General features: G+C 38.3%; 1 protein-coding gene across 1 annotated transcript in view; it reads left to right on the plus strand.

The window, feature by feature from the left end:
• Positions 1 to 990: 990 nt before the first annotated feature.
• Positions 991 to 25,607, plus strand: part of LOC126484229 (anillin-like) — a 107,036-nt gene continuing 82,419 nt past the window's right edge. The window contains exons 1-5 of the mRNA XM_050107644.1: positions 991 to 1,085; positions 1,160 to 1,833; positions 2,086 to 2,289; positions 10,331 to 10,435; positions 10,524 to 10,644. Of these exons, the coding sequence (XP_049963601.1) occupies positions 1,375 to 1,833; positions 2,086 to 2,289; positions 10,331 to 10,435; positions 10,524 to 10,644 (889 nt within the window). The 5' untranslated portion in view covers positions 991 to 1,085; positions 1,160 to 1,374. The remainder of the gene's footprint in view (positions 1,086 to 1,159; positions 1,834 to 2,085; positions 2,290 to 10,330; positions 10,436 to 10,523; positions 10,645 to 25,607) is intronic.

Here is a 25,607-nt window from a genome sequence, read left to right on the forward strand (position 1 = left end):
TGAAAATTCATAGCCACACGAATTACAAATTAATTTAAAATCACAAGCTATTCCCCCTTTTCTTTCTTCAACAATTAAGCATTCTGTATTTTTTCAGCTAACACATGAACATGAAAACTTTATAGCCTGGCAGAGAAGCTCAAAATCAGTAAGTCTGAATCCAGTGAAATCCGTATCAACATAGTTCATGCACCTGTGCAATTCTACTGTCCTAAGTTTCGATGCTGAAGCTGAGAGCTTATGTTCTTCATTTAAAGCTGCTTCCTCTTTTTTTCTTTTTTTTTTTTGTTGATAAACCAATTTCCATGAAACGTCCATTTCATAAACACAGTTTTTCCACCACCCATTATGCATAAGTCTTGACTTCCACATAAAGGTTTGTGAATTCAACCTTCCACCTACTGACATGTGTTAGTATTGACAAAAAATAAATAAACCACATGCAAGAAAGTTTTCAGTCAAAGATATAGCTGTCAGCCAGAGACATAGATGACAGCCAAAGATATCAAAAGAAAATAGCCTTCACACTGACAAATTCTGCTGAAGCAAGCAGTTTCCCCAATTTCAGTAAAGGTGGGAGTTAATCCGTTTAACAATTTAAAGGCATTCCTAAAGTTGCTATCACAATAAAATTCACACACAACATAGATTAAACTGTGTAGATCAAGAAAATAATATTATTGAAAAATTGATTTTTTTGTGCCAAAATCCATTACATCCCCCTTAAACATATCCTTACTCCTTCTAACAAACAATTTTCTAGGAATGAGGAGTGAACCTGTTACACAATGAATAGAATATTCCTTAGTGATGTTACATTGTGATAACTGCTTGAAAATTTGTTGGAATTTTGCCACAGTATATTTGTAATTTATCAAATTGCTCTTGCATTTAATTTTGATTTATCTTTTCAGAAGTTTCAGGTTTCCACACTGCAAAACATCCACAGTGCTTGATCTCTCAAAGAATTAATTATGAAGACAAAAATTTTCATTGTGTCTTTCCATGGAATAGATTGTCTTTTTCATTGACTGCGCATATCTGTCCTGTGAAAGAAGTTGAAAAGGAACGATCTAACATTGTTAGTAAGTACTAACCATATAAATAAATTTTTTCCTTCACTAAAAAGAGCAAAAATTCAGCCTTTCTTTTTCTACAGGCTTTCCAGTCCATCATTCTACACAGAAGACCTCACAAAATGTTAAAGAATCCATCACTGATTATTCCCCAAGGAGTAATGAAAGTAGTTTAGAAGATCTTAACACTGAACACAAATGTTCAAGGACAGATTCTTCCATCACAAGTCCAAATGGAAATACCAGTGTCAATAAGACAGGAAATACTGAATTTTCTGATTGTTTCCATTGCAATGCTATGTTGGTTCATAAAGACTTGCGTAAATGGAAGAAAGCAATAACTACTCAATTGAACTCTCCAGAAAAATCCCCAGTTTGTGTATCCAGTGATGAATCTACTAACACCTGGGGCTATGACCAGGAGCATCTGACTTCATTTGTACTAAGAGAAAGAGATTTTATCACAAGAGATCTGCAAAGATCTAAATTGAGACCATGTAAAAGATTCAAAAGTCCCATAAGGTCATCATCACCTGAACTTGAAGTATCTGTAAATGTCAAGTTTCTAGTTTCACAGCAAGAGAGGCATGAACAAGAGGAAAATGGAACATCAATGGAATCCATTTCAACAATACCTGATAAACAAACTGATTGTGCATCTCTTTCAGAAACACAGGAATATAAGGATCTGGAGGCAATGGTTCTGCATGCTGCTGAAGTAAATGAGAGAGAGAACATGGAAGAGAATGTGACACAGGTAAACAAAGCTGAATGGAAAAGCTAGCCAACCCCTCCCCCACCTGCACCCCCTCATCCATCTCCACCATGTCTGTTCCTCGCTCGCCCTTGTTTGTAGTTTACAAATTTTCACATATATTGTGTATAGATGGAAAATACTAAAACAAGAAGTTACTTCCTTGAATTTTATTGTTAATTCAGCCTTTGTAAGTAATATTACACAGAAAATTTAAGTTTCTTTTAGTTGCTTTCCTATTTTCCTTCTTCACAGCTGGTTGATGCAGCCACATACAATGTAGACTGGTTTCTGAGGGATGCTCTTGGTGATGAAATGGACATCTCCATTTGCACTGACAGTCATGATGGCCAAGTCATAAAGCCAGATTTTCCTGAGGAATGCTGTGCATCTAACCATGGAGAACCATTATTCCACACAGTTAGCAGTTACCGAATGTTAACCAACCTCAAAAGACAGGTTTGATAGAATGTTTCAAAGTTATTTACACATTCTGATATATAAAACCCTGTTGGTAAGGTGTAACTCACTTCTTCATAATGCCACAGTGGAAAACAATCTGAATTCAGCATTGGCCACCTCTAACATGTTATCTGAATTCTCTGACAACACACCATGTTCAGCTATTTTTCTCTGTTATCTCTTGATTCTACTTTCATGAGATTTTAATATTTCGACTTGCTGGTAAAATATAAGATGCACACTCAGTTCATTACATGGTAAATGCAAACAATAAGAAAACTACAAAACATTGTCCTTCAAGTATGCAGGATTCATAATATTTCGTATGTTTGTTGTGCCTAGTTTATTTAGTTATTCTTGCATTTGTGAAATCTGATTTGACATTATTATGCTACTAAAAAATTGTGGGTAGAATACAAAGATTGCAAGAAGTGTAGATAATGATTCACTGTATAGCTGATGTATTGAATGGTCAGCAGGCAGTTTTCCACTTAGTGGTTGAAGTGGTAAATTGCGAAACCTGTCATCCACTTGTGTGAACAAAATGTATGAAACCAAATGTCTCTTTCAAGGAGAGGGCAAGCCGTGTGGAAACTGTGGGAAGATCCAGGTAGTGTGACCTTACTGCTCAATGAAGGAAACACAACTGTGTTCCTATCTCACCAGTATTATATAGAGAAAATGCAAGGATAGCTAGAACACCATGGTTAGAGGAAGACAGGAACTGACCCTACCAAGAGGATGGAGGGGAAGACTGGAACTTCCCAAATAATCCAGCTTGCCAAAAAACATTCTTAAAAAGCCATAACAGAGAGCACTAGTCCCACTGGGACTTCATGGACTGCTGGAAGCTCAAAAAGATAGTATGCCTTTATGCCCCATTGTTAGCAATTTTGGTATCCTGATGTACTCACTTGCAAGTTAGCTAAGTACATTAAGGATAAGTATAGCCCTCATTTCAGGAAGTATCTATGCCACATTTACCACACCATGGTTTTTGTTGGAACCTTAACTTTAAGATTAAAGATACCAAGAGCTTGATGACCTTCAACACTCCTTTTAACAGTGCCATTTCAATGAGTCTTATAAATTACTGGCCCAATTTGACATAGAGACAATCAACCTTTATAGGCCTGTCGTGATACTGACTCAAGTATCCCTGCCAGCAGATAGTGAAAAGGATGTGGAGGATCTGAAACGGTTATTGCAGCAGAATAGTCTAGAACATAGTTATGGAGGGTGTAGGCAAACCATGACAGTGGCAGAGTCACTGATCTAGGTGTTCACTTGCTGGTGGCAATAGGCCTGACCCAGCAGTTCTACAGTCGCCTTGGATGCGCCCCCCCTCAGTGTTATACAGCGTTCTCCAGGAGCAACAATGAAAGTTCATATGAGTTAACTGATTCCAGCTGAGAGTCACTGATAGTTTAGTCATGAGATACTACTTTTTTTCATTTTGTCAGTTCTGAACATTTAATGCAAGTTGCCAGTAGTTACATCACTCTGAAATCTTATCAAGATCTGACTGAATATTTGTGCAGCTTTTTCCAGCCAGTATTTCATTAAAGATAACTGCACTGTCAGTGCAAAGTCTGAGGTTACAATTAAGTTAATATTGGTTCCAAGGTCATTAATATACAACATGAACAGGACGGTGCCAACACACTTCCTGGAGCAACTGAAGTTACTTCATCTGTCAGTTATTCTCCATTCAAGATGACAAGCTGTGTCCTCCCTCTTTTTTTGATAATAAGCTTAAGTGTGGTAATGAGTCAAATATCTTTTGGAAGTCAATAAAACTGTACCTAACTGACTACCTTGATCCATGACTTTCAGGATGTCATGCGATAAAAGCATGAGTTGGTTTTGGGCTCTGTGTCTCATTCAGCCAAAAATTCAGTAAAGAATCTGGTACAGGTTCCATCAGTCCCTAGAACTTTAAGTTTCAACGACTTCATTGTTTATCACTGTCACTGAACTCTAATGTCTCTTTCACTCACCTCTGGAGTAGTAGAAGAATTAAAGCTGGCAATACTCCTGGGTTTTTCTGTGGAAAGGAATATTTGAAAATGGAGTTCAGCATTTCTACTTTTGCTTTGCTGTCACCAATTTCTTTTTATGTCTTGTCTATGAGTTTCTGGACACTAACTTTGGTACCACCAACAGCCTTCACATACAACCAGAATTTCTTTGGGTTTTGGGAAACATGTTTTGATAATAGTCTGCTAGGGTCCAACCAATATAGTCATTAGTCCAGGAGAGTCACTGCAGGCAATGTTGTGCTCTTAGCAAAAGCACTTGCATGGATTGTTCGTTGCTGTAGCCTGTTAATGCCAAATTTTGCCATACTGTCTTATTGCGTGTGTTAATCATTCTTCCTACATTGATTTCTGTCGTTACCTCATGCAGTGTTGCTCACCTGCTAGCACAGATGACTCTACACAAATGCCACTGCTCCCAGTCATTAAGTGAAGGCACTTTGCCTCTTCATTGCCTATTGTGAGAGATAATGCCTGAAATTTAGTGTTCTCAGCACTCTTGACACTGTGAATCCCAAAGTACTCCAATTCCATTATGATTTCCCAAATGGAATGTCCCATGCACCTTGCTCCCACCAGCACTCCACATTCAGTGTCTGTTAATTTCCATCATGCATCCATAAATCATGTTGGGAACCTTTTCACAGCAATCACCTGAGTACAAATGACAGCTCCACCAAACCACTCCCCTCTTCTATTACATGTATGTGATACTACAGCCATATGTGAATATTGCTATCAGATGACTTTTGTCACTTCAGTGTACTTCCATCTGTGGAGGCATGTAACTGGATCTTCCAATGATACTTCCAGTTCTCCTACAACTATCATTATCTGCACTGAATGGAAAGTTGTGTAATCTATAAAAAGACTTATATGTATCCCACATACAGTCAGCTACCTGGATATCAGTATCTTATGTGTAATGCACTCCTGACCTATTCAGCAAATCATACAGTCCTCAACCCTATGGTGCAAGTCTAAGAATTCACAGCTCAGCTTTTTGCAGGACCATTACATTCTCTGATTAAAGCCTTCTGCTTGATTTTTAACCAGGGGAGCCTTGATCTGTTCTGTGGGCAGTAGTGCAGATTTTGAGTTTTACCCAAGCTCCATGGCATTGCTGGTATTCTCAACCTCCTCTCTGTCATGGGAATGATCTAGGTGTGATCATGAAGCCCAGATGACAGGCATCATTTGTGCTAACATGCACCACAGTCTGCAGTTGGTTGCACTCTGTTCCTCAATGAGTCAGAATTGCCTCTCAGTATGTTGAGTGAGGCCCCAGACATGCACATGGTGTTTCTTTTGTCCCTTTCAGCCATTTTGCCAAGGGGCACCATTGTTTGTTACACATTTTAAATGTTGAAGAAACTTAAAGTTCTCAAAAATATGCATTTTCAAGCAACCTAAAATGCTCCAAAATATATCCTTTACCACATAAAAATGGAATGAAGGTAGGGAATGGTTGTTTTTGAATGAGAATGCTGTTCCCAGAAGTTGCTAAAAAGTTCAGATTAAGTTTACAATTGATGATGTAGTAAGTTTTTCATAGTACTTGAAAATGTTCAAAAATACACAATACCAATATAATCAGTTAAAGATTACATGAAAACAATGCAAACAGTAAAATATTAGTGCCTATCTGGCACAGAAAGTCTCAAAGGAAAATTTGGAAGTCAGTTTATGTGTATAAATAAATGTATGATTTGGATGAATTATTTACTTAGATGAATTTCTGGCACCTTCTGCATTGGTGCGCTAAAGACGAACACTGCCACATCAGTTTCACACACAAAATTGTGGAGCACCATCTGTTTGCTTGGGGCAGTGAATAACACCTGTCAGTATTAATAGAAAAATGAAATGTATTGTAATATCTGCGTAATGCGTGTTTATCATATCTTTGTCATATGTGTACAACTGTAGTCTGTTTTATATAAATAGTCTTAACAGGTTATGGGCCCAGACCACGTGTGAACAGCCGCAAAGTAATTGTTTTCACTCATGACTAAAATAATGTGAATTTTCCCTTTGTTTGTGTGTTCTACGAAAATGGAAGCCAGTGTTGGCGATTACAAAATACAAGTAGAAAAACTCGGAGTACCTGAAGACTGGGCGAAGTGGAAATGACACATGTTGATGTTGTTGCAAACATTTGTACTTGAAGACATCATAAACGGTACATACAACTGTCTTGAATTGCCACATGATTCAACCATGAAGAAAAAGGCAGCACATCTGCAGTAGTTAAAAGACAATGTAAAAGCAGTAAGTTTACTAGCAAGTGCGTTCGGAAAATCCATTGCTGAGCTTGTGTTAACACTTGCACCAATGTAGTGAAATTTGTTGATAGACGCATCTTTTTTTTTTTTTCAACATGACGCCAAAGAGGACATTAGCACACATCATGAAGCTACAAAAGCTTTTTGTCAATTTGAATGACGAATTGCAGAAGCACAATGAAAATGTTTTGTCTGAAAGAATTTTAAATGGCTGAATTCTCTTCACACTAGGCAAAGAATATAACGATTTCAAGGACCTGTGGTACACGATATCATCTGAAAATCAAAGTGTGAACTTTTTGATTGAAATATTGTCCACACTTGAATTGAGTGAGCAAAGTATGGTTGAACCAGCTGTGTTCGTTACACGCAGTTGCCCTAAAAAGAAATTCAGTGAAATAAGTGATGATATTGGTATTTAAAAATCAGAGAAGAATATTGAATACAGAAAAAGATTTCCTTGTCAAAAATGTGGACAGGTAGGCCACTTTGCAGCAGTGTGTCCAACAAAAAAGACAGATAACACTCACATAAACCATTCTGAAAAGAACTTAGAAAAAAAATGTTGCATTTTTGTCACATGTTTTTAGTGCTTCAGTCGAAAACTGCATTGGAATCAACAGTTGGTACTGTGACAGTGGTGCCACAAATCACATCACTGCAAATAGACAATATTTTGTATCACGTATGAAATTTGCCATCTGTGAAAAGATTTCTGCTGGAAAAGAGATGTGAGCATGTTGGCTCATGGACAGGGAGCTGTGAAAATTCAAGTGCAGTTGAAAAACCGGTGAATTGAAAGATGTACTTCATGTTCCTGAACCGAGTGCTCCCTTGTTCTTTGTCAAAGCAGCTGCACGAAGAGGTTTTTGCACTAGACATGATGACAAAAGTGTCAAAATTGAAGAAAAAGTGACTGGGCAAACAATGATGACTGGTCATGTCAGCCATGGTCTCTATTCTTGACATACGTGTCATTAAACCAGTACAGCTGGCTCAAGTGAATTTGGTGACATCATCAGATATGCTGCAAATTTACCATGAGAGATTTGGACATCAGCACAAACACCATGTGAAACGCCTCTTGAAGCAGATGAACATCAGTGTGGATGGGTGCAAAGAACAATTCTGTGATGAATGTGCACTCAGAAAAATGCATAGACTTCCATTCAGGAATAGAATGAATTGATGAATGCTTACAGATGAACAAACCTATGCTGATGTAAATAGATCTACATTTACAGAGTCTCTCAGAAAAGCTCACTATTACATAAGTGTCAAAGATGATTTTAGCAACATCTGTTAAATTTTCTTTCTTAAGTAGAAAAGTGAAGTCAGCACAGGTCTGGAACAGTTTTTGAATGAAGCCAAGACAAATGGTCATGTTGTCAAACAGTTCAGCTGTGATGGAAGAAGAGAGTTTGATAACAAGAGAGCCTTGGAATTGCTAGCAAGCAGAGGCATAGATCATTGCATCACTCCACCTTACACACCACAGCAAAATGGAGTTGCAGAAAGAGAGAACTGCACTCTTGTGGAATGTGCACATTCTATCTTGAACCCCAGTAAATTTCCAAAGGGACTATGGGCAGAAACGTACAATACTGCTGCATATTTTTTTTTAAATTTCACTGTGAAGTCCTCTACTGAGAACAAACCTCCATACTAACTCCGGTGTGGATGACTAGTAGATAACCCGGACCATCTGAGAATCTTTGGAGCAGAATGTTATGTGCATGTGAATAAGAATTTTTATTCAAAATTTGATGACAAGGCTGTGCGTGGACATCTGAAGCGGTATGCAAATGACAGAGATGGCTTCACAGTTTGGTTTCCATCTCAAAGAAAAGTTGTACTAATATAATAGTGAAACATTCCACGTGGGAAAAATATATCTAAAAACAAAGTTTTGTGTGTTTGTGTGTGTTAGTTTGTGTGTCTATCGACCTGCCAGCGCTTCGTTTGGTAAGTCACATCATCTTTGTTTTTAGATATATAAAAGTTGTACTAAGTTATGATATAAAATTCAAGCCTGAAGTTGTATGCAATCTGCACACCAGTGTACTGAATTTGTAGAACAATGTCTTCACCAGCAACTTCAGTCAGCCTAATCAAACTTCTGATGAAAAAAGGAATGAGAAGTGAAGCTGTCAGCCATGATGAGAGAACAGAAAGAGAAAGTAAAGTGGAAGAAGACTTGGAGACAATGTCAAGTTCTGGAGGAAGTAATGAGGAGGAAGAAGATTTGGATATGGTATCAAGTTCTGGAAGGTGCAAAGTTTTGAGTGAGAAACAAAGAAGCAAGTACAAGAAGAAGAAACCAGAATGGATGACCAGTGGAGATTGTGTACACGGCTGGAACATCGAGGACAAGGATCCAACATCATACGCAGAAGCTTTGCACTCTAGCAATAAAATTCGGTGGCTGGAGGCCAGGCACGAAGAATTAAAGTCCCTGAAAGAGAATAATACTTGGATATGAGTTTACCATCCAAGTGGTGTATGGATTTTGCAAAATCAGTGGCTCTTGCGGAAGAAAATTGCAGAAAATGAGATCGTTCACTTCAAGTGTCAACTTGTGACCAAATGACACATACAAGAACAAGGAACTGACTATGAAGAAACATTCAGCCCTGCCATGTGTTATGATAAAATTCAAACTCTGTTGGCATGGGCTCCTGCACAGAATTTGAAGCTTAATCAGGGGGAGATAGTGGGGGGGGGGGGGGGGGGGAAGAGGGAGGAGGGGGAGGGGGGGGAGGGGGAGGGGGAGAGAATGAATCTCCTATTGCACTTTGTAGTCTGTTTTAAATAAATAATCTTAACAACATCTTTTCACCATTACCGGAATGCCTACATCTCATGGACTTAAGCAAGGTAATAAGGCCTTCATACAACACTGTGTGTGGTTAATTAGCCTGATTAGTCCTGAATAGTCACACAATACATATGAAGAGCACTAATTTATGGTCATAGTAATATCACCCCATGCTGTGGGCTTAACTAATGGGGGGATCAACACAATCATTTGAGAGCAGTAATACTGCCTGTAAATTAGTCTTTGCATGACTCTTGAAGCATTCCAGTGAAAACAGTTCTAGACACTAACTTCAAATGGTATCTATAGTAAAAGTTAGTAATCATTCCATCCATATTACTCCCCACAAAGCTATCCATCATGATCTTACCTTTTTGGGTACTAAAACACTTTGGAATACTACATGATAGCCACTTCTGTCCTTCAAACAATGAGAGAAAAAAATCCCTATTTAAATGATCTATTGTTTATTTTGTTTGAATGGCAGTCTAGACTTTTGGGGGTAATAGTTAACCAGAGGCTTCAAAGTGTCCCCTTTGTGTGTGAAGTCTGAGCACAGTGATTTTCACCATGGGCATTCATGAATGTAGTGAAGAAGGAAAAAATTACAAATAACTGGATACATTGATATTATCTTTCAAAACTAGAAAAAAATACCAAATAAATTTAAATACTGAAAATTGACTCTATTGTGATGTAGTTAGTGTTTTTATATATTGCATGGTATAGCACTGATGATAAAATAGAAGGAATTTGGTGTTTCAGAGGACGAGGGGAAGGGATGTGGATATTAATGTAATGTTTCTAGTTTTACCATTTAAAACTACAACAAACAAAAATTCTTTTAAGTAAAAAGCACTAATTGCATAAAAAGTGGATTATTTTAAAACTTGCAGAAAATAAGACCACATTTATCATCAGTGAGAATGTGCATTTCTGATGCACCTACATCACCCACAGAAAAACAGGTGCAAGCTGCAGTCCAGTCACTACTTTCAAAGGTTTGCTTATTCACCACTATTACATCCAAATAATAAAGTTCAGTTGAAGTTATTCATTTGTGTGTATTTAATTTAATTATTTTTCCAGGCAGACATACATATGTCAATAATTATTCAAGCAAGCAAAGCACTTGATGTTTGTGAGCAGTCAAAAGAGTTTATATCATCACGTGAGAGAGTAGAGTGTGAAAGAATCCTGCTCATATCAAGTGAGTAAAAATACAAATAATTAATGTCTCCAATTTTTCTCCCTCACACAGAAATACGCTCTGCTGATTAGAAAATGAAGACCTATAAACAAGGCAGTTTAAAGTAAAATGATATACTTCAACACACACAGAATTACTGATTTTTCACAGATTTTTCTACATCACAAATTTGAATGAACCAACTGTAAAACTACAGTTGATTGCTAAAAATTGTGTGTTCTTCCTAATTTATTTTTGCCTAACTTACTAAGTGCAGAGAATGATGGGGGAAACAAAACAGACATTTTGCAGCCTGGAAAAGGAGAATCACCACATCAAGACAATGATTCAAATTTTACAGTTATTTTGTTGTTATTTTGTTGTTATTTTGTTGTTATTTTGTTGTTATTTTGTTGTTATTTTGTTGTTATTTTGTTGTTATTTTGTTGTTATTTTGTTGTTATTTTGTTGTTATTTTGTTGTTATTTTGTTGTTATTTTGTTGTTATTTTGTTGTTATTTTGTTGTTATTTTGTTGTTATTTTGTTGTTATTTTGTTGTTATTTTGTTGTTATTTTGTTGTTACTGTGGTAGTGGTAGTGGTAGTGGTCTTCAGTCCAGAGTCTGCAGTGTTGGAGCTCTCCATACTACTATATCTTGGGCAAGCCTCTTCATCTCTGGGTAACTACTGCAACTTACAACCTTCGAAATCTGCCTAGTGAATTTATCTCTTGGTCTCCCTCTATGATTTTTACCCTCCATGCTTGCCTCCAATAGTTAATTGGTGATCTCTTGATGCCTCAGAATGTGTCCTACCGACTGATCCCTTCTTCTAGTCAACTTGTGGCACAAATTCCTCTTCTCCCCAATTCTATTCAGTACCTCATTAGTTACATGATCTACCCATCTAATATTCAGCATTCTTCTGTAGCACAACAATTTGAAAGCTTCTATTTTCTTCTTGTCCAAACTATTTCTCATCTGTGTTTCACTTCCATATATAGCTACACTCCACAAAAATACTTTCAGAAAAGACTTCCTGACACTTCAGTCTATATTTGATGTTAACAAATTTCTCTTCAGAAATGCCTACAGTTTATATCCACTCTACTTCAATCATCATCAGTTATTTTGCTTTCCAAATAGCAAAACTCATCTACTACTTTAAGCATCTCATTTCCTAATCTAATTCCCTCAGCATCACCAGATTTAATTAGACTACATTATATTATCCTCATCTTGCTTTTGTTGATGTTCACCCTATATCCTCTTCCAAGAAACTGCCCATTCCATTCAACTGCTCTTCCAGGTCCTTTACTGTCTCTGGCAGAATTACAATGTTGTCACCAAACCACAAAGTTTTTATTTTCCTCTGTGGATTTTAATTCCTGCTCCAAATTTTTCTTTTGTTTCCTTTACTGTTCACTCAATATATTGATTGAGGGATAGGCTACAAACCTGTCTCACTTGCTTCTCAATCATTGCCTAATTTGCCGGATATAGATGGGGAGACTCAAACGTTTATAACGGGTGGCAGGGGCAAAGAATCCAGTGAAATTTTTTTAAGTGCATTATCTGAAAACTATCTTGAGCAGTGAAACAGAGAACCGACTCGTGGCGATAACACTCTCTCTCTCTCTCTCTCTCTCTCTCTCTCTCTCTCTCTCTCTCTCTCTCTCTCTCTCTCTCTCTCTCTCTCTCTGTGTGTGTGTGTGTGTGTGTGTGTGTGTGTGTGTGTGTGTGTGTGTGTGTGTGTGTGTGTGTGTGTGTGTGTGTGTGTGTCCCTTAAAACCCACATCCTTTAGTCTTTCCCTCTCCTTCCCTCTTTCCTGATGAAGCAACCGTTTGTTGCGAAAGCTTGAATTTTGTGTGTGTGTTTGTGTATGTTTGTGTATGTTTGTGTATGTTTGTGTATGTTTGTGTATGTTTGTGTATGTTTGTGTATGTTTGTGTATGTTTGTGTTTCTATCGACCTGCCAGCGCTTTTGTTTGGTAAGTCTCATCATCTTTGTTTTTAGATAAATTATTTATCAGTTACATTGCAGACCCATACTACACAGTCCCTGATACACTTACACATGGACTAACTTATCTGAAACCTAAAGATGAAGCAGACAAGCAAACCCAGCAAAATATCGCCCCATAACATGCCTACCCCCCCCCCCCCCCCCCCCCCCCATGAACTATGGACCTTGCCGTTGGTGGGGAGGCTTGCGTGCCTCAGCGATACAGATAGCTGTACCGTAGGTGCAACCACAACAGAGGGGTATCTGTTGAGAGGCCAGACAAACGTGTGGTTCCTGAAGAGGGGCAGCAGCCTTTTCAGTAGTTGCAAGGGCAACAGTCTGGATGATTGACTGATCTGGCCTTGTAACAATAACCAAAACGGCCTTGCTGTGCTGGTACTGCGAACGGCTGAAAGCAAGGGGAAACTACAGCCGTAATTTTTCCCGAGGGCATGCAGCTTTACTGTATGATTACATGATGATGGCGTCCTCTTGGGTAAAATATTCCGGAGGTAAAATAGTCCCCCATTCGGATCTCCGGGCGGGGACTACTCAAGAGGATGTCGTTATCAGGAGAAAGAAAACTGGCGTTCTACGGATCGGAGCGTGGAATGTCAGATCCCTTAATCGGGCAGGTAGGTTAGAAAATTTAAAAAGGGAAATGGATAGGTTGAAGTTAGATATAGTGGGAATTAGTGAAGTTCGGTGGCAGGAGGAACAAGACTTCTGGTCAGGTGACTACAGGGTTATAAACACAAAATCAAATAGGGGTAATGCAGGAGTAGGTTTAATAATGAATAGGAAAATAGGAATGCGGGTAAGCTACTACAAACAGCATAGTGAACGCATTATTGTGGCCAAGATAGATACGAAGCCCACACCTACTACAGTAGTACAAGTTTATATGCCAACTAGCTCTGCAGATGACGAAGAAATTGATGAAATGTATGATGAAATAAAAGAAATTATTCAGATTGTGAAGGGAGACGAAAATTTAATAGTCATGGGTGACTGGAATTCGAGTTTAGGAAAAGGGAGAGAAGGAAACATAGTAGGTGAATATGGATTGGGGGACAGAAATGAAAGAGGAAGCCGCCTGGTAGAATTTTGCACAGAGCACAACATAATCATAACTAACACTTGGTTTAAGAATCATGAAAGAAGGTTGTATACATGGAAGAACCCTGGAGATACTAAAAGGTATCAGATAGATTATATAATGGTAAGACAGAGATTTAGGAACCAGGTTTTAAATTGTAAGACATTTCCAGGGGCAGATGTGGACTCTGACCACAATCTATTGGTTATGACCTGTAGATTAAAACTGAAGAAACTGCAAAAAGGTGGGAATTTAAGGAGATGGGACCTGGATAAACTAAAAGAACCAGAGGTTGTACAGAGATTCAGGGAGAGCATAAGGGAGCAATTGACAGGAATGGGGGAAAGAAATACAGTAGAAGAAGAATGGGTAGCTTTGAGGGACGAAGTAGTGAAGGCAGCAGAGGATCAAGTAGGTAAAAAGATGGGGGCCAGTAGAAATCCTTGGGTAACAGAAGAAATATTGAATTTAATTGATGAAAGGAGAAAATATAAAAATGCAGTAAGTGAAACAGGCAAAAAGGAATACAAACGTCTCAAAAATGAGATCGACAGGAAGTGCAAAATGGCTAAGCAGGGATGGCTAGAGGACAAATGTAAGGAGGTAGAGGCCTATCTCACTAGGGGTAAGATAGATACCACCTACAGGAAAATTAAAGAGACCTTTGGAGATAAGAGAACGACTTGTATGAATACCAAGAGTTCAGATGGAAACCCAGTTCTAAGCAAAGAAGGGAAAGCAGAAAGGTGGAAGGAGTATATAGAGGGTCTATACAAGGGCAATGTACTTGAGGACAATATTATGGAAATGGAAGAGGATGTAGATGAAGATGAAATGGGAGATATGATACTGCGTGAAGAGTTTGACAGAGCACTGAAAGACCTGAGTCGAAACAAGGCCCCCGGAGTAGACAATATTCCATTGGAACTACTGACGGCCGTGGGAGAGCCAGTCCTGACAAAACTCTACCATCTGGTGAGCAAGATGTATGAAACAGGCGAAATACCCTCAGACTTCAAGAAGAATATAATAATTCCAATCCCAAAGAAAGCAGGTGTTGACAGATGTGAAAATTACCGAACTATCAGCTTAATAAGTCACAGCTGCAAAATACTAACACGAATTCTTTACAGACGAATGGAAAAACTAGTAGAAGTCAACCTCGGGGAAGATCAGTTTGGATTCCGTAGAAACACTGGAACACGTGAAGCAATACTGACCTTACGACTTATCTTAGAAGAAAGATTAAGGAAAGGCAAACCTACGTTTCTAGCATTTGTAGACTTAGAGAAAGCTTTTGACAATGTTGACTGGAATACTCTCTTTCAAATTCTAAAGGTGGCAGGGGTAAAATACAGGGAGCGAAAGGCTATTTACAATTTGTACAGAAACCAGATGGCAGTTATAAGGGTCGAGGGACATGAAAGGGAAGCAGTGGTTGGGAAGGGAGTAAGACAGGGTTGTAGCCTCTCCCCGATGTTGTTCAATGTGTATATTGAGCAAGCAGTAAAGGAAACAAAAGAAAAATTCGGAGTAGGTATTAAAATTCATGGAGAAGAAATAAAAACTTTGAGGTTCGCCGATGACATTGTAATTCTGTCAGAGACAGCAAAGGACTTGGAAGAGCAGTTGAATGGAATGGACAGTGTCTTGAAAGGAGGATATAAGATGAACATCAACAAAAGCAAAACAAGGGTAATGGAATGTAGTCTAATTAAGTCGGGTGATGCTGAGGGAATTAGATTAGGAAATGAGGCACTTAAAGTAGTAAAGGAGTTTTGCTATTTGGGGAGCAAAATAACTGATGATGGTCGAAGTATAGAGGATATAAAATGTAGGCTGGGAATGGCAAGGAAAGCGTTTCTGAAGAAGAGAAATTTGTTAACATCCAGTATTGATTTAAGTGTCAGGAAGTCATTTCTGAAAGTATTCGTATGGAGTGTAGCCATGTATGGAAGTGAAACATGGACGATAAATAGTTTGGACAAGAAGAGAATAGAAGCTTTCGAAATGTGGTGGTACAGAAGAATGCTGAAGATTAGATGGGTAGATCACATAACTAATGAGGAAGTATTGAATAGGATTGGGGAGAAGAGAAGTTTGTGGCACAACTTGACCAGAAGAAGGGATCGGTTGGTAGGACATGTTCTGAGGCATCAAGGGATCACCAATTTAGTATTGGAGGGCAGCGTGGAGGGTAAAAATCGTAGAGGGAGACCAAGAGATGAATACACTAAGCAGATTCAGAAGGATGTAGGTTGCAGTAGGTACTGGGAGATGAAAAAGCTTGCACAGGATAGAGTAGCATGGAGAGCTGCATCAAACCAGTCTCAGGACTGAAGACCACAACAACAACAACAACAACAACAACAACATTCCTACCAACAATATACAAAATATTAACTTCAGTCATTACACAGAAATTAATGACACATACAACACAGAACAAAATTATAAATGAAGAACAAAAAGGCTGCTGCAAAGGAGCACGAGGATGTAAAGAGCAAATGATAATAGATGCAGAGGTGACATATCAAGCTAAAACTAAACAAAGGTCGCTACATTACGCATACTTTGATTACCAAAAAGCTTTTGATAGTGTACCCCACTCATGGTTACTACAAATATTGAAAGTATACAAAGTAGATCCTAAATTGATACAGTTCCTAAACATAGTAATGAAAAATTGGAAAACCATACTTAATATCCAAGCAAATTCAAATAATATCACATCACAGCCAATACAAATTAAGCGTGGAATATACCAAGGAGACTCATTAAGTCCTTTCTGGTTCTGCCTTGCTCTGAACCCACTATCCAACATGCTAAATAATACAAATTATGGATATAATATTACTGGAAGATACCAACACAAAATCACACATTTGCTATACATGGATGATCTAAAACTACTGGCAGCAACAAATCAACAACTCAACCAATTACTAAAGATAACAGAATTATTCAGCAATGAAATAAATATGGCTTTTGGAACAGACAAATGTAAGAAAAATAGCATAGTCAAGGGAAAACACACTAAACAAGATTACATATTGAATAACCACAGCGACTGCATTGAAACGATGGAAAAAACAGATGCCTATAAATATCTAGGATACAGACAAAAAATAGGAATAGATAATACAAATATTAAAGAAGAACTAAAAGAAAAATATAGACAAAGACTAACAAAAATACTGAAAACAGAACTGACAGCAAGAAACAAGACAAAAGCGATAAATACTTATGCTATACCAATATTGACTGACTCATTTGGAGTAGTGAAATGGAGTAACACAGACCTAGATGCACTCAATACACTTACACGATCACAATGCCACAAATATAGAATACATCACATACATTCAGCAACAGAAAGATTCACATTAAGCAGAAAGGAAGGAGGAAGGGGATTTATCGACATAAAAAACCTACATTGTGGACAAGTAGACAATTTAAGAAAATTCCTTCTAGAACGAGCAGAAACTAGCAAAATACACAAAGCAATCACTCATATAAATACATTGGCTACACCACTGCAATTTCATAACCACTTCTACAACCCTTTAGATCACATAACGTCAACAGATATGAAGAAAGTAAATTGGAAAAAGAAAACACTACTGGCAAGCACTCGTATCATCTAACACAGCCACACATCGATCAAGACGCATCCAACACATGGCTAAGAAAAGGCAATATATACAGTGAGACAGAAGGATTCATGATTGCGATACAGGATCAAACAATAAACACCAGACATTACAGCAAGCATATTATTAAAGATCCCAATACCACAACAGATAAATGCAGACTTTGCAAACAACAAATAGAAACAGTAGATCACATCACAAGCGGATGTACAATACTAGCAAATACAGAATACCCCAGAAGACATGACAATGTAGCAAAAATAATGCATCAACAACTTGCCACACAACATAAACTAATAAAACAACATGTTCCCACATACAAGTATGCACCACAAAATGTACTGGAGAATGATGAATACAAATGATACTGGAACAGAACCATTATAACAGATAAAACACCACCACATAACAAACCTGACATCATACTCACCAATAAAAAGAAGAAATTAACACAACTAATCGAAATATCCATACCCAATACAACAAATATACAGAAGAAAACAGGAGAAAAAATTGAAAAATACATCCAACTGGCTGAGGAAGTCAAGGACATATGGCATCAGGATAAAGTTGACATTATACCAATTATACTATCAACTACAAGAGTCATACCACACTATATCCACCAGTACATCAACGCAATACAGCTACATCCAAACTTATATATACAACTACAGAAATCTGTAATTATTGATACATGTTCAATTACCCGAAAGTTCCTAAATGCAATGTAACATACACCGTACAGTTAAAAGGAAGTCACGCTTGATCAAGGTCCACGTCACTTTCCATTTTTGACCAGACATAACGTCTGAGAAAAGAATAATAATAATAATAATAATAATAATAATAATAATAATAATAATAATAATAATGTGCTTTGTCAAATTCTTTATGCAATATCATATCTCCAATTTCATTTCTCCCATTATTTACTTATTGCTGCAATAGTAGATGTACTACACAAGAAATGCTAATAAAAAGTGCCAGAAGCAGAAAATGGGGTCACTGGACACATACTTCTCTCGTACTGTGGGCGCTCTAATCAAAAAGACACTTGGACATAAAATAATCAGCATGATATACAAAGGAGAGAGAATGAAGATTCACCAGAGAAGGAAATATTTTCTTCGTGAGAGGAACAACAGATAAAGGAGAAAAAAACTTGTGGAATTTCTGATCTATCATAAAGTACATAGAAGACATTCATCCTCTGAAAGTTGGTGAAATAGATGTAGGTTCCAAAGACAGCAATCTCATTAAACAGAAATTTTGTAACTATTGCATATAAACCCGTAACACAAATTTAAGCAGATGAATTGAGTACACGGCAATAAATAAATAAATCCAGCTTATTTATCCTCTCTCTTTCACAACTATTACTGAGATGTGTTTCAAACAAACTAAAATAACAAAGTATGACATTCATTTGTTACCATGGATAGCCCGCTACATTGTATCTCGTGAGGAAATGCAGTAACAGGTAACTAAAGACTTAATACACACATTAAATACTGAAATGAGGAACATATTTTTCTAAATGATTAAAATAAGTAAAGGAAAGGCAGTCTTCCAGTAGAGAAACAATTTGTTTTAAGAAACTACAGGCCAATTTCGTGGATTGAGTTGTTAACATTCCCGATAGCTGCATAGAGCATGGACCTTGCCAAGGTGGAGTGACTTGCATGCCTTATTGATACAGATAGGTGCAATCATAATGGAGGTTTACCTGTGAATAGGCCAGGCTAACCTAAAGTTCCTGGAGGGAGGCAGCAGCCTTTTCAGTAGTTGGAAGGATACAATTTTGGGTAATTATCCTGCCCTTGAAACATTAGCGAACATGTTGCTGTAACTCGTAATGCAAATGGCTGACAGCAAGGGGAAACTACTGCTGCCACATTTCCTGAGGACATGAAGCTTTAGAACGTTGTTAAATGATTATAGCATCCTCGTGGGTAAAATATTCCAAAGACAAAGCAGTATCCCATTTTGATCTCTGGATAGGAACTACTCAGGAGCATGTCATCATCAGAAAATACAAAATGGGCATTCCATGGTTCAGTGCTTGGAAGTTTAGATCCCTTAATTGGGTGGGTGGGTGGGTGGATGGGTAGTTAGGAATAATGCAGTAATAGGTAGCTGTCTGATAGAATTTTGCACAGAGCATAAAGGCTAATTTACACGATGACACTGAGTTACACCACTTAATGCATTGAATGAGTTGCACACAAATGGTTTTGTACATGACTATACACATGGCATCACCTCTGTGAACTTCAATTTTGTCTTTTCATGAGTGCTGTAGTCATTTCTAAAATGAAAGTTTTGGCAGCTGCACAAGTTATGGTGGAGTTAAGGTTTGGATAGGTGAAATATCTGCATAAGAAAAGAAATGAGAAACGTATTGGGTTTATGACTGGATAAAAAAAAGGCATCAGCTCAGTGACTCTGCAACATTGCTGAAAGAAATTTCAGTGGAAGACCATGGAAGTTATTCTGATTAACTTAGAATGACATCAGAACAGTTAGTGTTCCTTCTGAATAGAGTTAAGGAGGTAAGAAGGAAGAAAGATACTATAATGCCTGAAACATTGTTGCCATAAATGAAATTACAAATCATGTTGCATGCAATAGACTCCAGTTTTCTTGGTTGGCTAGATGATGTGATTTTAGTTAGTGATGACATATTTCTATTAACATCACATTTAATTAAGCCTTTGTTGTGGAAAATGCGTTTGGCATTCTGATATCCAAATTTCGTTTGTATGAAGTGCCAGTTCTGTTACACCAACAGATAGTTGTAAAACTTGTCAGAGCTACACTCACAATTCATAACTGGCAAAGCAAAAAATTCTCAAATTTTGACAACCACAGCTCGTAGATTAGGAGCATGTCGGTAACGGAGTATACCAGCCAAGAAGATGGAGAAGCATAAATGCTGGGTGGGCTGATAGATCTAAAACTGCAGTCCAGTAGTAATGATAATAGGAAAGTCCTCATATAGTAGAGAATGGTTTGCAGACTACTTTCTTGTAAGAGGATCTGTACAGGAGCAAAACTTTGAAGTTTAAGCATATGTACTGCAATTTATGAATGGGAAACACTACTGTAACAGTTTAAATAAATGAATACTGGATAAAGAATTCAGCTTTATGATATGTGAAGCCTTTACTCCTGACAACAGTTTTTCTTAAAATAGAATTGGCCAACTTGAACTGTGGCATTTCAGTATCGTAGGTGTGGGCTGTTCTGCATCCAGATGTTTTGCTTGCCTGTATTTTTCTTAATTTGTATATTTTCTCTTAATTGAATGAATTTTTCCTCAGATATTGTGAACCCATCCATGTTCAGATTGCATACCATGGCCTCCATGTAGTAGCATGTCACTGCTTGTTTTTGTAGTCAACATCACTTTAATCCTACAGACACCTAGATAACCAAAACCCAAAAGTACCCCACTTCATATTTCAATTTGTTTACACTCTACTGATAGACCTAACCTCAATACTTGTGTACCCAGTGTCACCAAAGTTGAAACAAACTGAAGTTGTTTAGAAGATGAGTTGGTAGATACAATAAGTCAAGAACAATTTGAAAGAGCACTTTGAGACAGTAAGATATCTGTTTAGTTCAATGATATTATTTTAATATTCTTTTACATGATCTATTATTTATGGTTATTTTGATTTCATGTCAGGATGTATATAGACAATGTTACCAGAAAAATTTACTCCTCAAGTACATGTATCACTAAATCTTTCTTGCTATGGGTGTAGACACCTGTGTCACTCATGTCTTTCAGACCCTGATTTGATCTCTTCAGTATTTCTCTCTCATTAGACATATGATGGTAAATAGGCTCTTGAAATTACAGTTTGTAAGCAATACTGAGTTTATTATATCTTCAGTCCTAAAATATATTTTAAAACAATTATCTCTGTTGATCATTTTTATTCCTCTTCCCCTTCCTTCCCCCCTCTGCAATGTGTTTCAAGGGCTTACTCTCACTTTCAAGTGGAACAGTGGATGCATTACAGTTTGTTCGCTGGATGTAGCCAGTTCTGTTTGGAATATCATTTTGCTACAAACAAAGTATAATTTGTCACTTTTATCATCATAAGGCACTGCAGTTATACATTTTGAACAATATTTTAGTAACTTAAAAGAAATTTCAGCAAAAAGAACCATAAAGGTTGTTACAGTTTCAATATTAAATGCCACACACCAACACTACAAACAGTCCAGTGTGTGCAATACTATGTACACTAACAGGGCTGCAGTTTGGCCCATATGTATTCACTCTGTGATATCACTCCACAGGCTGCTTACTTACAAGCCTTTTTGTGCAGACACTGAAAGTTCACCCCCACCTCTCCCTAGCTGATAGGGCATCCTCCCATTGCATGGGATCTTTGGTCCTGAGAGACAGATAAGAGTGGAAGTTTGAGTCCTCCTTGGGCATGTGTCCTTAGTGTAAGATAGTTTAAATTAGATTAAGTAGTGTGTAAGGCTAGGGACCAATGACCTCAGCAGTTTGGTCCCTTAGGAACTTACCACCACAGATAAGATTGATTCATTATGTAGTAGCAATATAGATATATTTACTCTTATGTCCACACACTAAAGTTTTTCTGAAATAGCATCAAATATAGTTTTTTTTTCATTGGAAAAATAAAGAAAAAGCTCTCTGTAATCAGAACCACCTAAAAAACCTCTAGAAAGCCAAAACTCTGAGAGAAACCCTAAAAGCTACAAACGGCAATGACTCCCTTTACTCTCAATTGTGCACTAAGAAATGTTCATGAATATCTCAAAACGTTCACAATGTGCTTCTATCCATATCCATATCCATCCATTCATATTATAATAGTATTCCCAAATGTAATTCTTCAGGCTTTCCGAGCAATCTGTCGACATCTTGAGATGTCTGTTGTTCTGCTGGGTATCACTGTCACCCATGAACAGTGTTTTGATAACGTGCCTCATTATCTTCATCAGTTGTTAGTACTAATACTTACTGCCTAACCTCTCTGTGGTCACTTCAAAGGGCTCCATTTTTTGTTTATTTGCACTAGAAACACCATGAGATGTTTCATTTTCAGTGTGGTTTGCCTGGCCATGAATTTACTTTAGTTTTTGGTTTGGTGCACTTGACTGAGATCTGACATCCTGTTCTCAGTATGGTGCAACTGTTGCTCTGTCTGAGGGCTTTGTTCCCTATATGCACATCCTCAGTTCTTCTTTTTGTTGAGTTCTGCTGTTGTAATAATTGTGCTTTTAGCAATGCCAGTGTACAATCCCAGACTTTATTGAGCTGGTACCCAATGTCATGATTATGGGGTTTTGCCACCTCTATATCTATCTCTATTGACACTTTTGTAACACTGTCCCAGTATCTGGGCCAGAACCCTTATTTCTTCATAGATCATGGTATGATTAAGTGCCAGACAGTGGTCAGTAATGGCTGATACGATCATCTGTATAGACCAGGTGTGCCTCTGATCTCGATATCTGATTCCCACTGCCCTATTTGTCTGGTCAGTGTAAGACTTGCCACATTGGTAAGCTATATTATAAATTCCTGCTTTTTGTAAAACAATGTCTTCTTTCACACTTCCCAGTAGCCCTATTATTTTGGTAGGACAGATGTAACACATGCTAGATGTTACACTTCTTGAGAATGCTGTTCATCTTGACAGAAATAGATCTGCCAGATGTTTGTAGTGGGAAGGGATCACAGATGGAGCTCTTGGAACTGATCCTGGGGAAGGTAGTAGGTACAAGTATTGGACCCATTCCACTTGACAAACAGTCACAGGTGGCACCTGATGAAGACAAGTAATACTGCTGAAATAATGTGAATGGGTGACAGTGATATCTGCCAGAACTCTGACACCTCAAGGTGTCAGTATCTAAAAAGTTTTCGTAATAGAAATAACATTACAAAAAGTACAAAATCAAAATTACATTTCACATGATGTTCCAAAACTGTTCCCTCTACATTTTTAAGTGTTCATACATCAGAAACCATCAAAATTTGAAATAAAAAATGTCAACATTCAGTTATAAAAATGCATTTAGGATTCATAAAAATACATCACACAACAAAATTATAAAAGACAGTCAATGAATGTCATATTTTCTCAAATGATCAAAGTAAAAAAATTGTTTGTGTAAACAAACAGAAATTATCCTTACATTGAATGCACCCACTCCTCAAAAAGAGCTCGGTTGGGCAGTCCTCCCGAAAAGAATTCTCAGAGTAATAGTAACAGGGCCATATCACTTTCATTGTAATCAAGCAAAATGGGGGAAGCTTTGAGAAGATATCTCCTTTCTATATTAATTGCGTAACACCCTTAACATTAGTAAGGGCATGGTTACCTGCTCTGATATAATGGAGATGGACCCCACGGAGTTGGGTGAAGAGTGGAAGAATGTGGGCATCAAAGAGGTGCAGAATTATATGAGGAGAGTCAATGGCAAATTGGAAAAAATACTGGAATATATCCTTGCTGGTTATATCCACCTTCAGGTTAGCCCGTTTGTTCCTAACCCCATGCATTGCTGTAAATGTCAAAGATTTGGACATATCACTATGGGATGTAACAGGAACGCCACATGTGGCAACTATGGAGACTCTGCTCACGAGTCGGGGACTTCTTGTACACTTCCTCTGAAATGTGTTAACTACTCTGGGGATCACCCAGTGTGGAGCAGAAAGTGTAGGGTTTACAACGAGGAAAAGAAAATTCAAGAGATGAAGGTACGGAGATGCATACCCTATGGTGAAGCTAAAAAGGCTTACAAAGCCATGCACCCACCAGTTTTTGCAACTTCTTTTGCATCAGCCCTTAAAACACCAATAGCTAAATGTGATGCTTTCACACAAACTCAGACCACAGATTCAAATATGAGCACATGCACTTGTCACTGTACCTGTAGGGGAAATGCTCCACTTGCAACTAATGTTGCTTGGAAGCCGTCAGCAGTAGACTTACCACCTAAGCCACATACCACTCCCCAACTTCAGAAACCACCTAAGCCATCCCAGCAACCCAGGCACTCTCCTCCTCCTGCCAGTAAAGAAAAACGCTCCTCTAAAAGTAGTTCTAAGTCCAAGAAAGCGGTAGGTAAGCCTTCGGATCAATGAGTGCTCTCCCTTTCTGTGGCGACTATGCTCTTGAAGATATGGACTTCCAATCGGAAGAACTAGAGAATGCGGAACCAGCTAATGTTCCCCCTGACCTCCCTGGTAAGTCACCGCCTACGAGGGAGAAAGGAAAGAACCATCATCACTAACCAATGGCTTCCATAGGGACTTCTGTGTTGCGGTGGAATTTGAATGGATATTGCTCACATTTGGAAGAGTTGCAGCTGCTGATCCAGGATAAACCATTCTGCATCTGCTTACAAGAAACGCATTTTAAAGTCACAGACACACCTACATTACGGGGCTACCACATATACAGGAAAGACGATACTGCTGTAGGCAGGGCTAAACATGGAGTGGCTATTTTTCTTGATGACAGATACCACTCTTCTGCTGTCCCTCTTGCCATGACCATCCAAGCAATTGCTGTGAAAGTTTTCTCACCATTTACTATCACAGCATGTTCTTTGTACCTGCCCCCCCCCCCCCCCCCCCCATGACACTTTGGATGCGGATGCACTAGCAGACTTCTATCAGGACTTCCATTCCCATTCCTTCTTGTGGGGGACTTCAATGCCCACAATGTGCTGTGGGGCTTGGTTACTACTTGCTCCAGGGGTAGGCTGATTGATCGACTCGTCCATTCTGAGGATATCTGCCTTCTGAACGTGGGTCAGATGACTCACTTTTCCACAGTACAGGGTCTTTCTCAGTCACTGACCTTTGTTTTTGTTCCCCAGCTATTGCAGATTCAGTTCAGTGGGAGGTGTCTCCAGATTTCCATTCTAGTGACCACCACTTCGCAGTGTGGATCTGTCTGCTGACTAGGACAGTGACCAGCAGGAGTCCACGCAGGTTTATGCTACAAAGGGCAACTTGGTTACAGTACAGTTGACGGGCTATTTTTGAACGAAAGGATTGTGCACAAGAGGTGGTGGCCCATATCGCTCATGAGATCTGAAGGGCTGCCACAGAGTTTATCCCCAGGTCTAGTAACCACCTCTGACAACAGCCTGTACCGTGGTGGAATGATGACTGTTGATTGGCAATCAGGGCCAGATGGACAGCTCTTCA

Source organism: Schistocerca serialis, chromosome 6 (genome assembly GCF_023864345.2).
Source record: "Schistocerca serialis cubense isolate TAMUIC-IGC-003099 chromosome 6, iqSchSeri2.2, whole genome shotgun sequence".
Lineage (NCBI taxonomy): Eukaryota > Metazoa > Arthropoda > Insecta > Orthoptera > Acrididae > Schistocerca > Schistocerca serialis.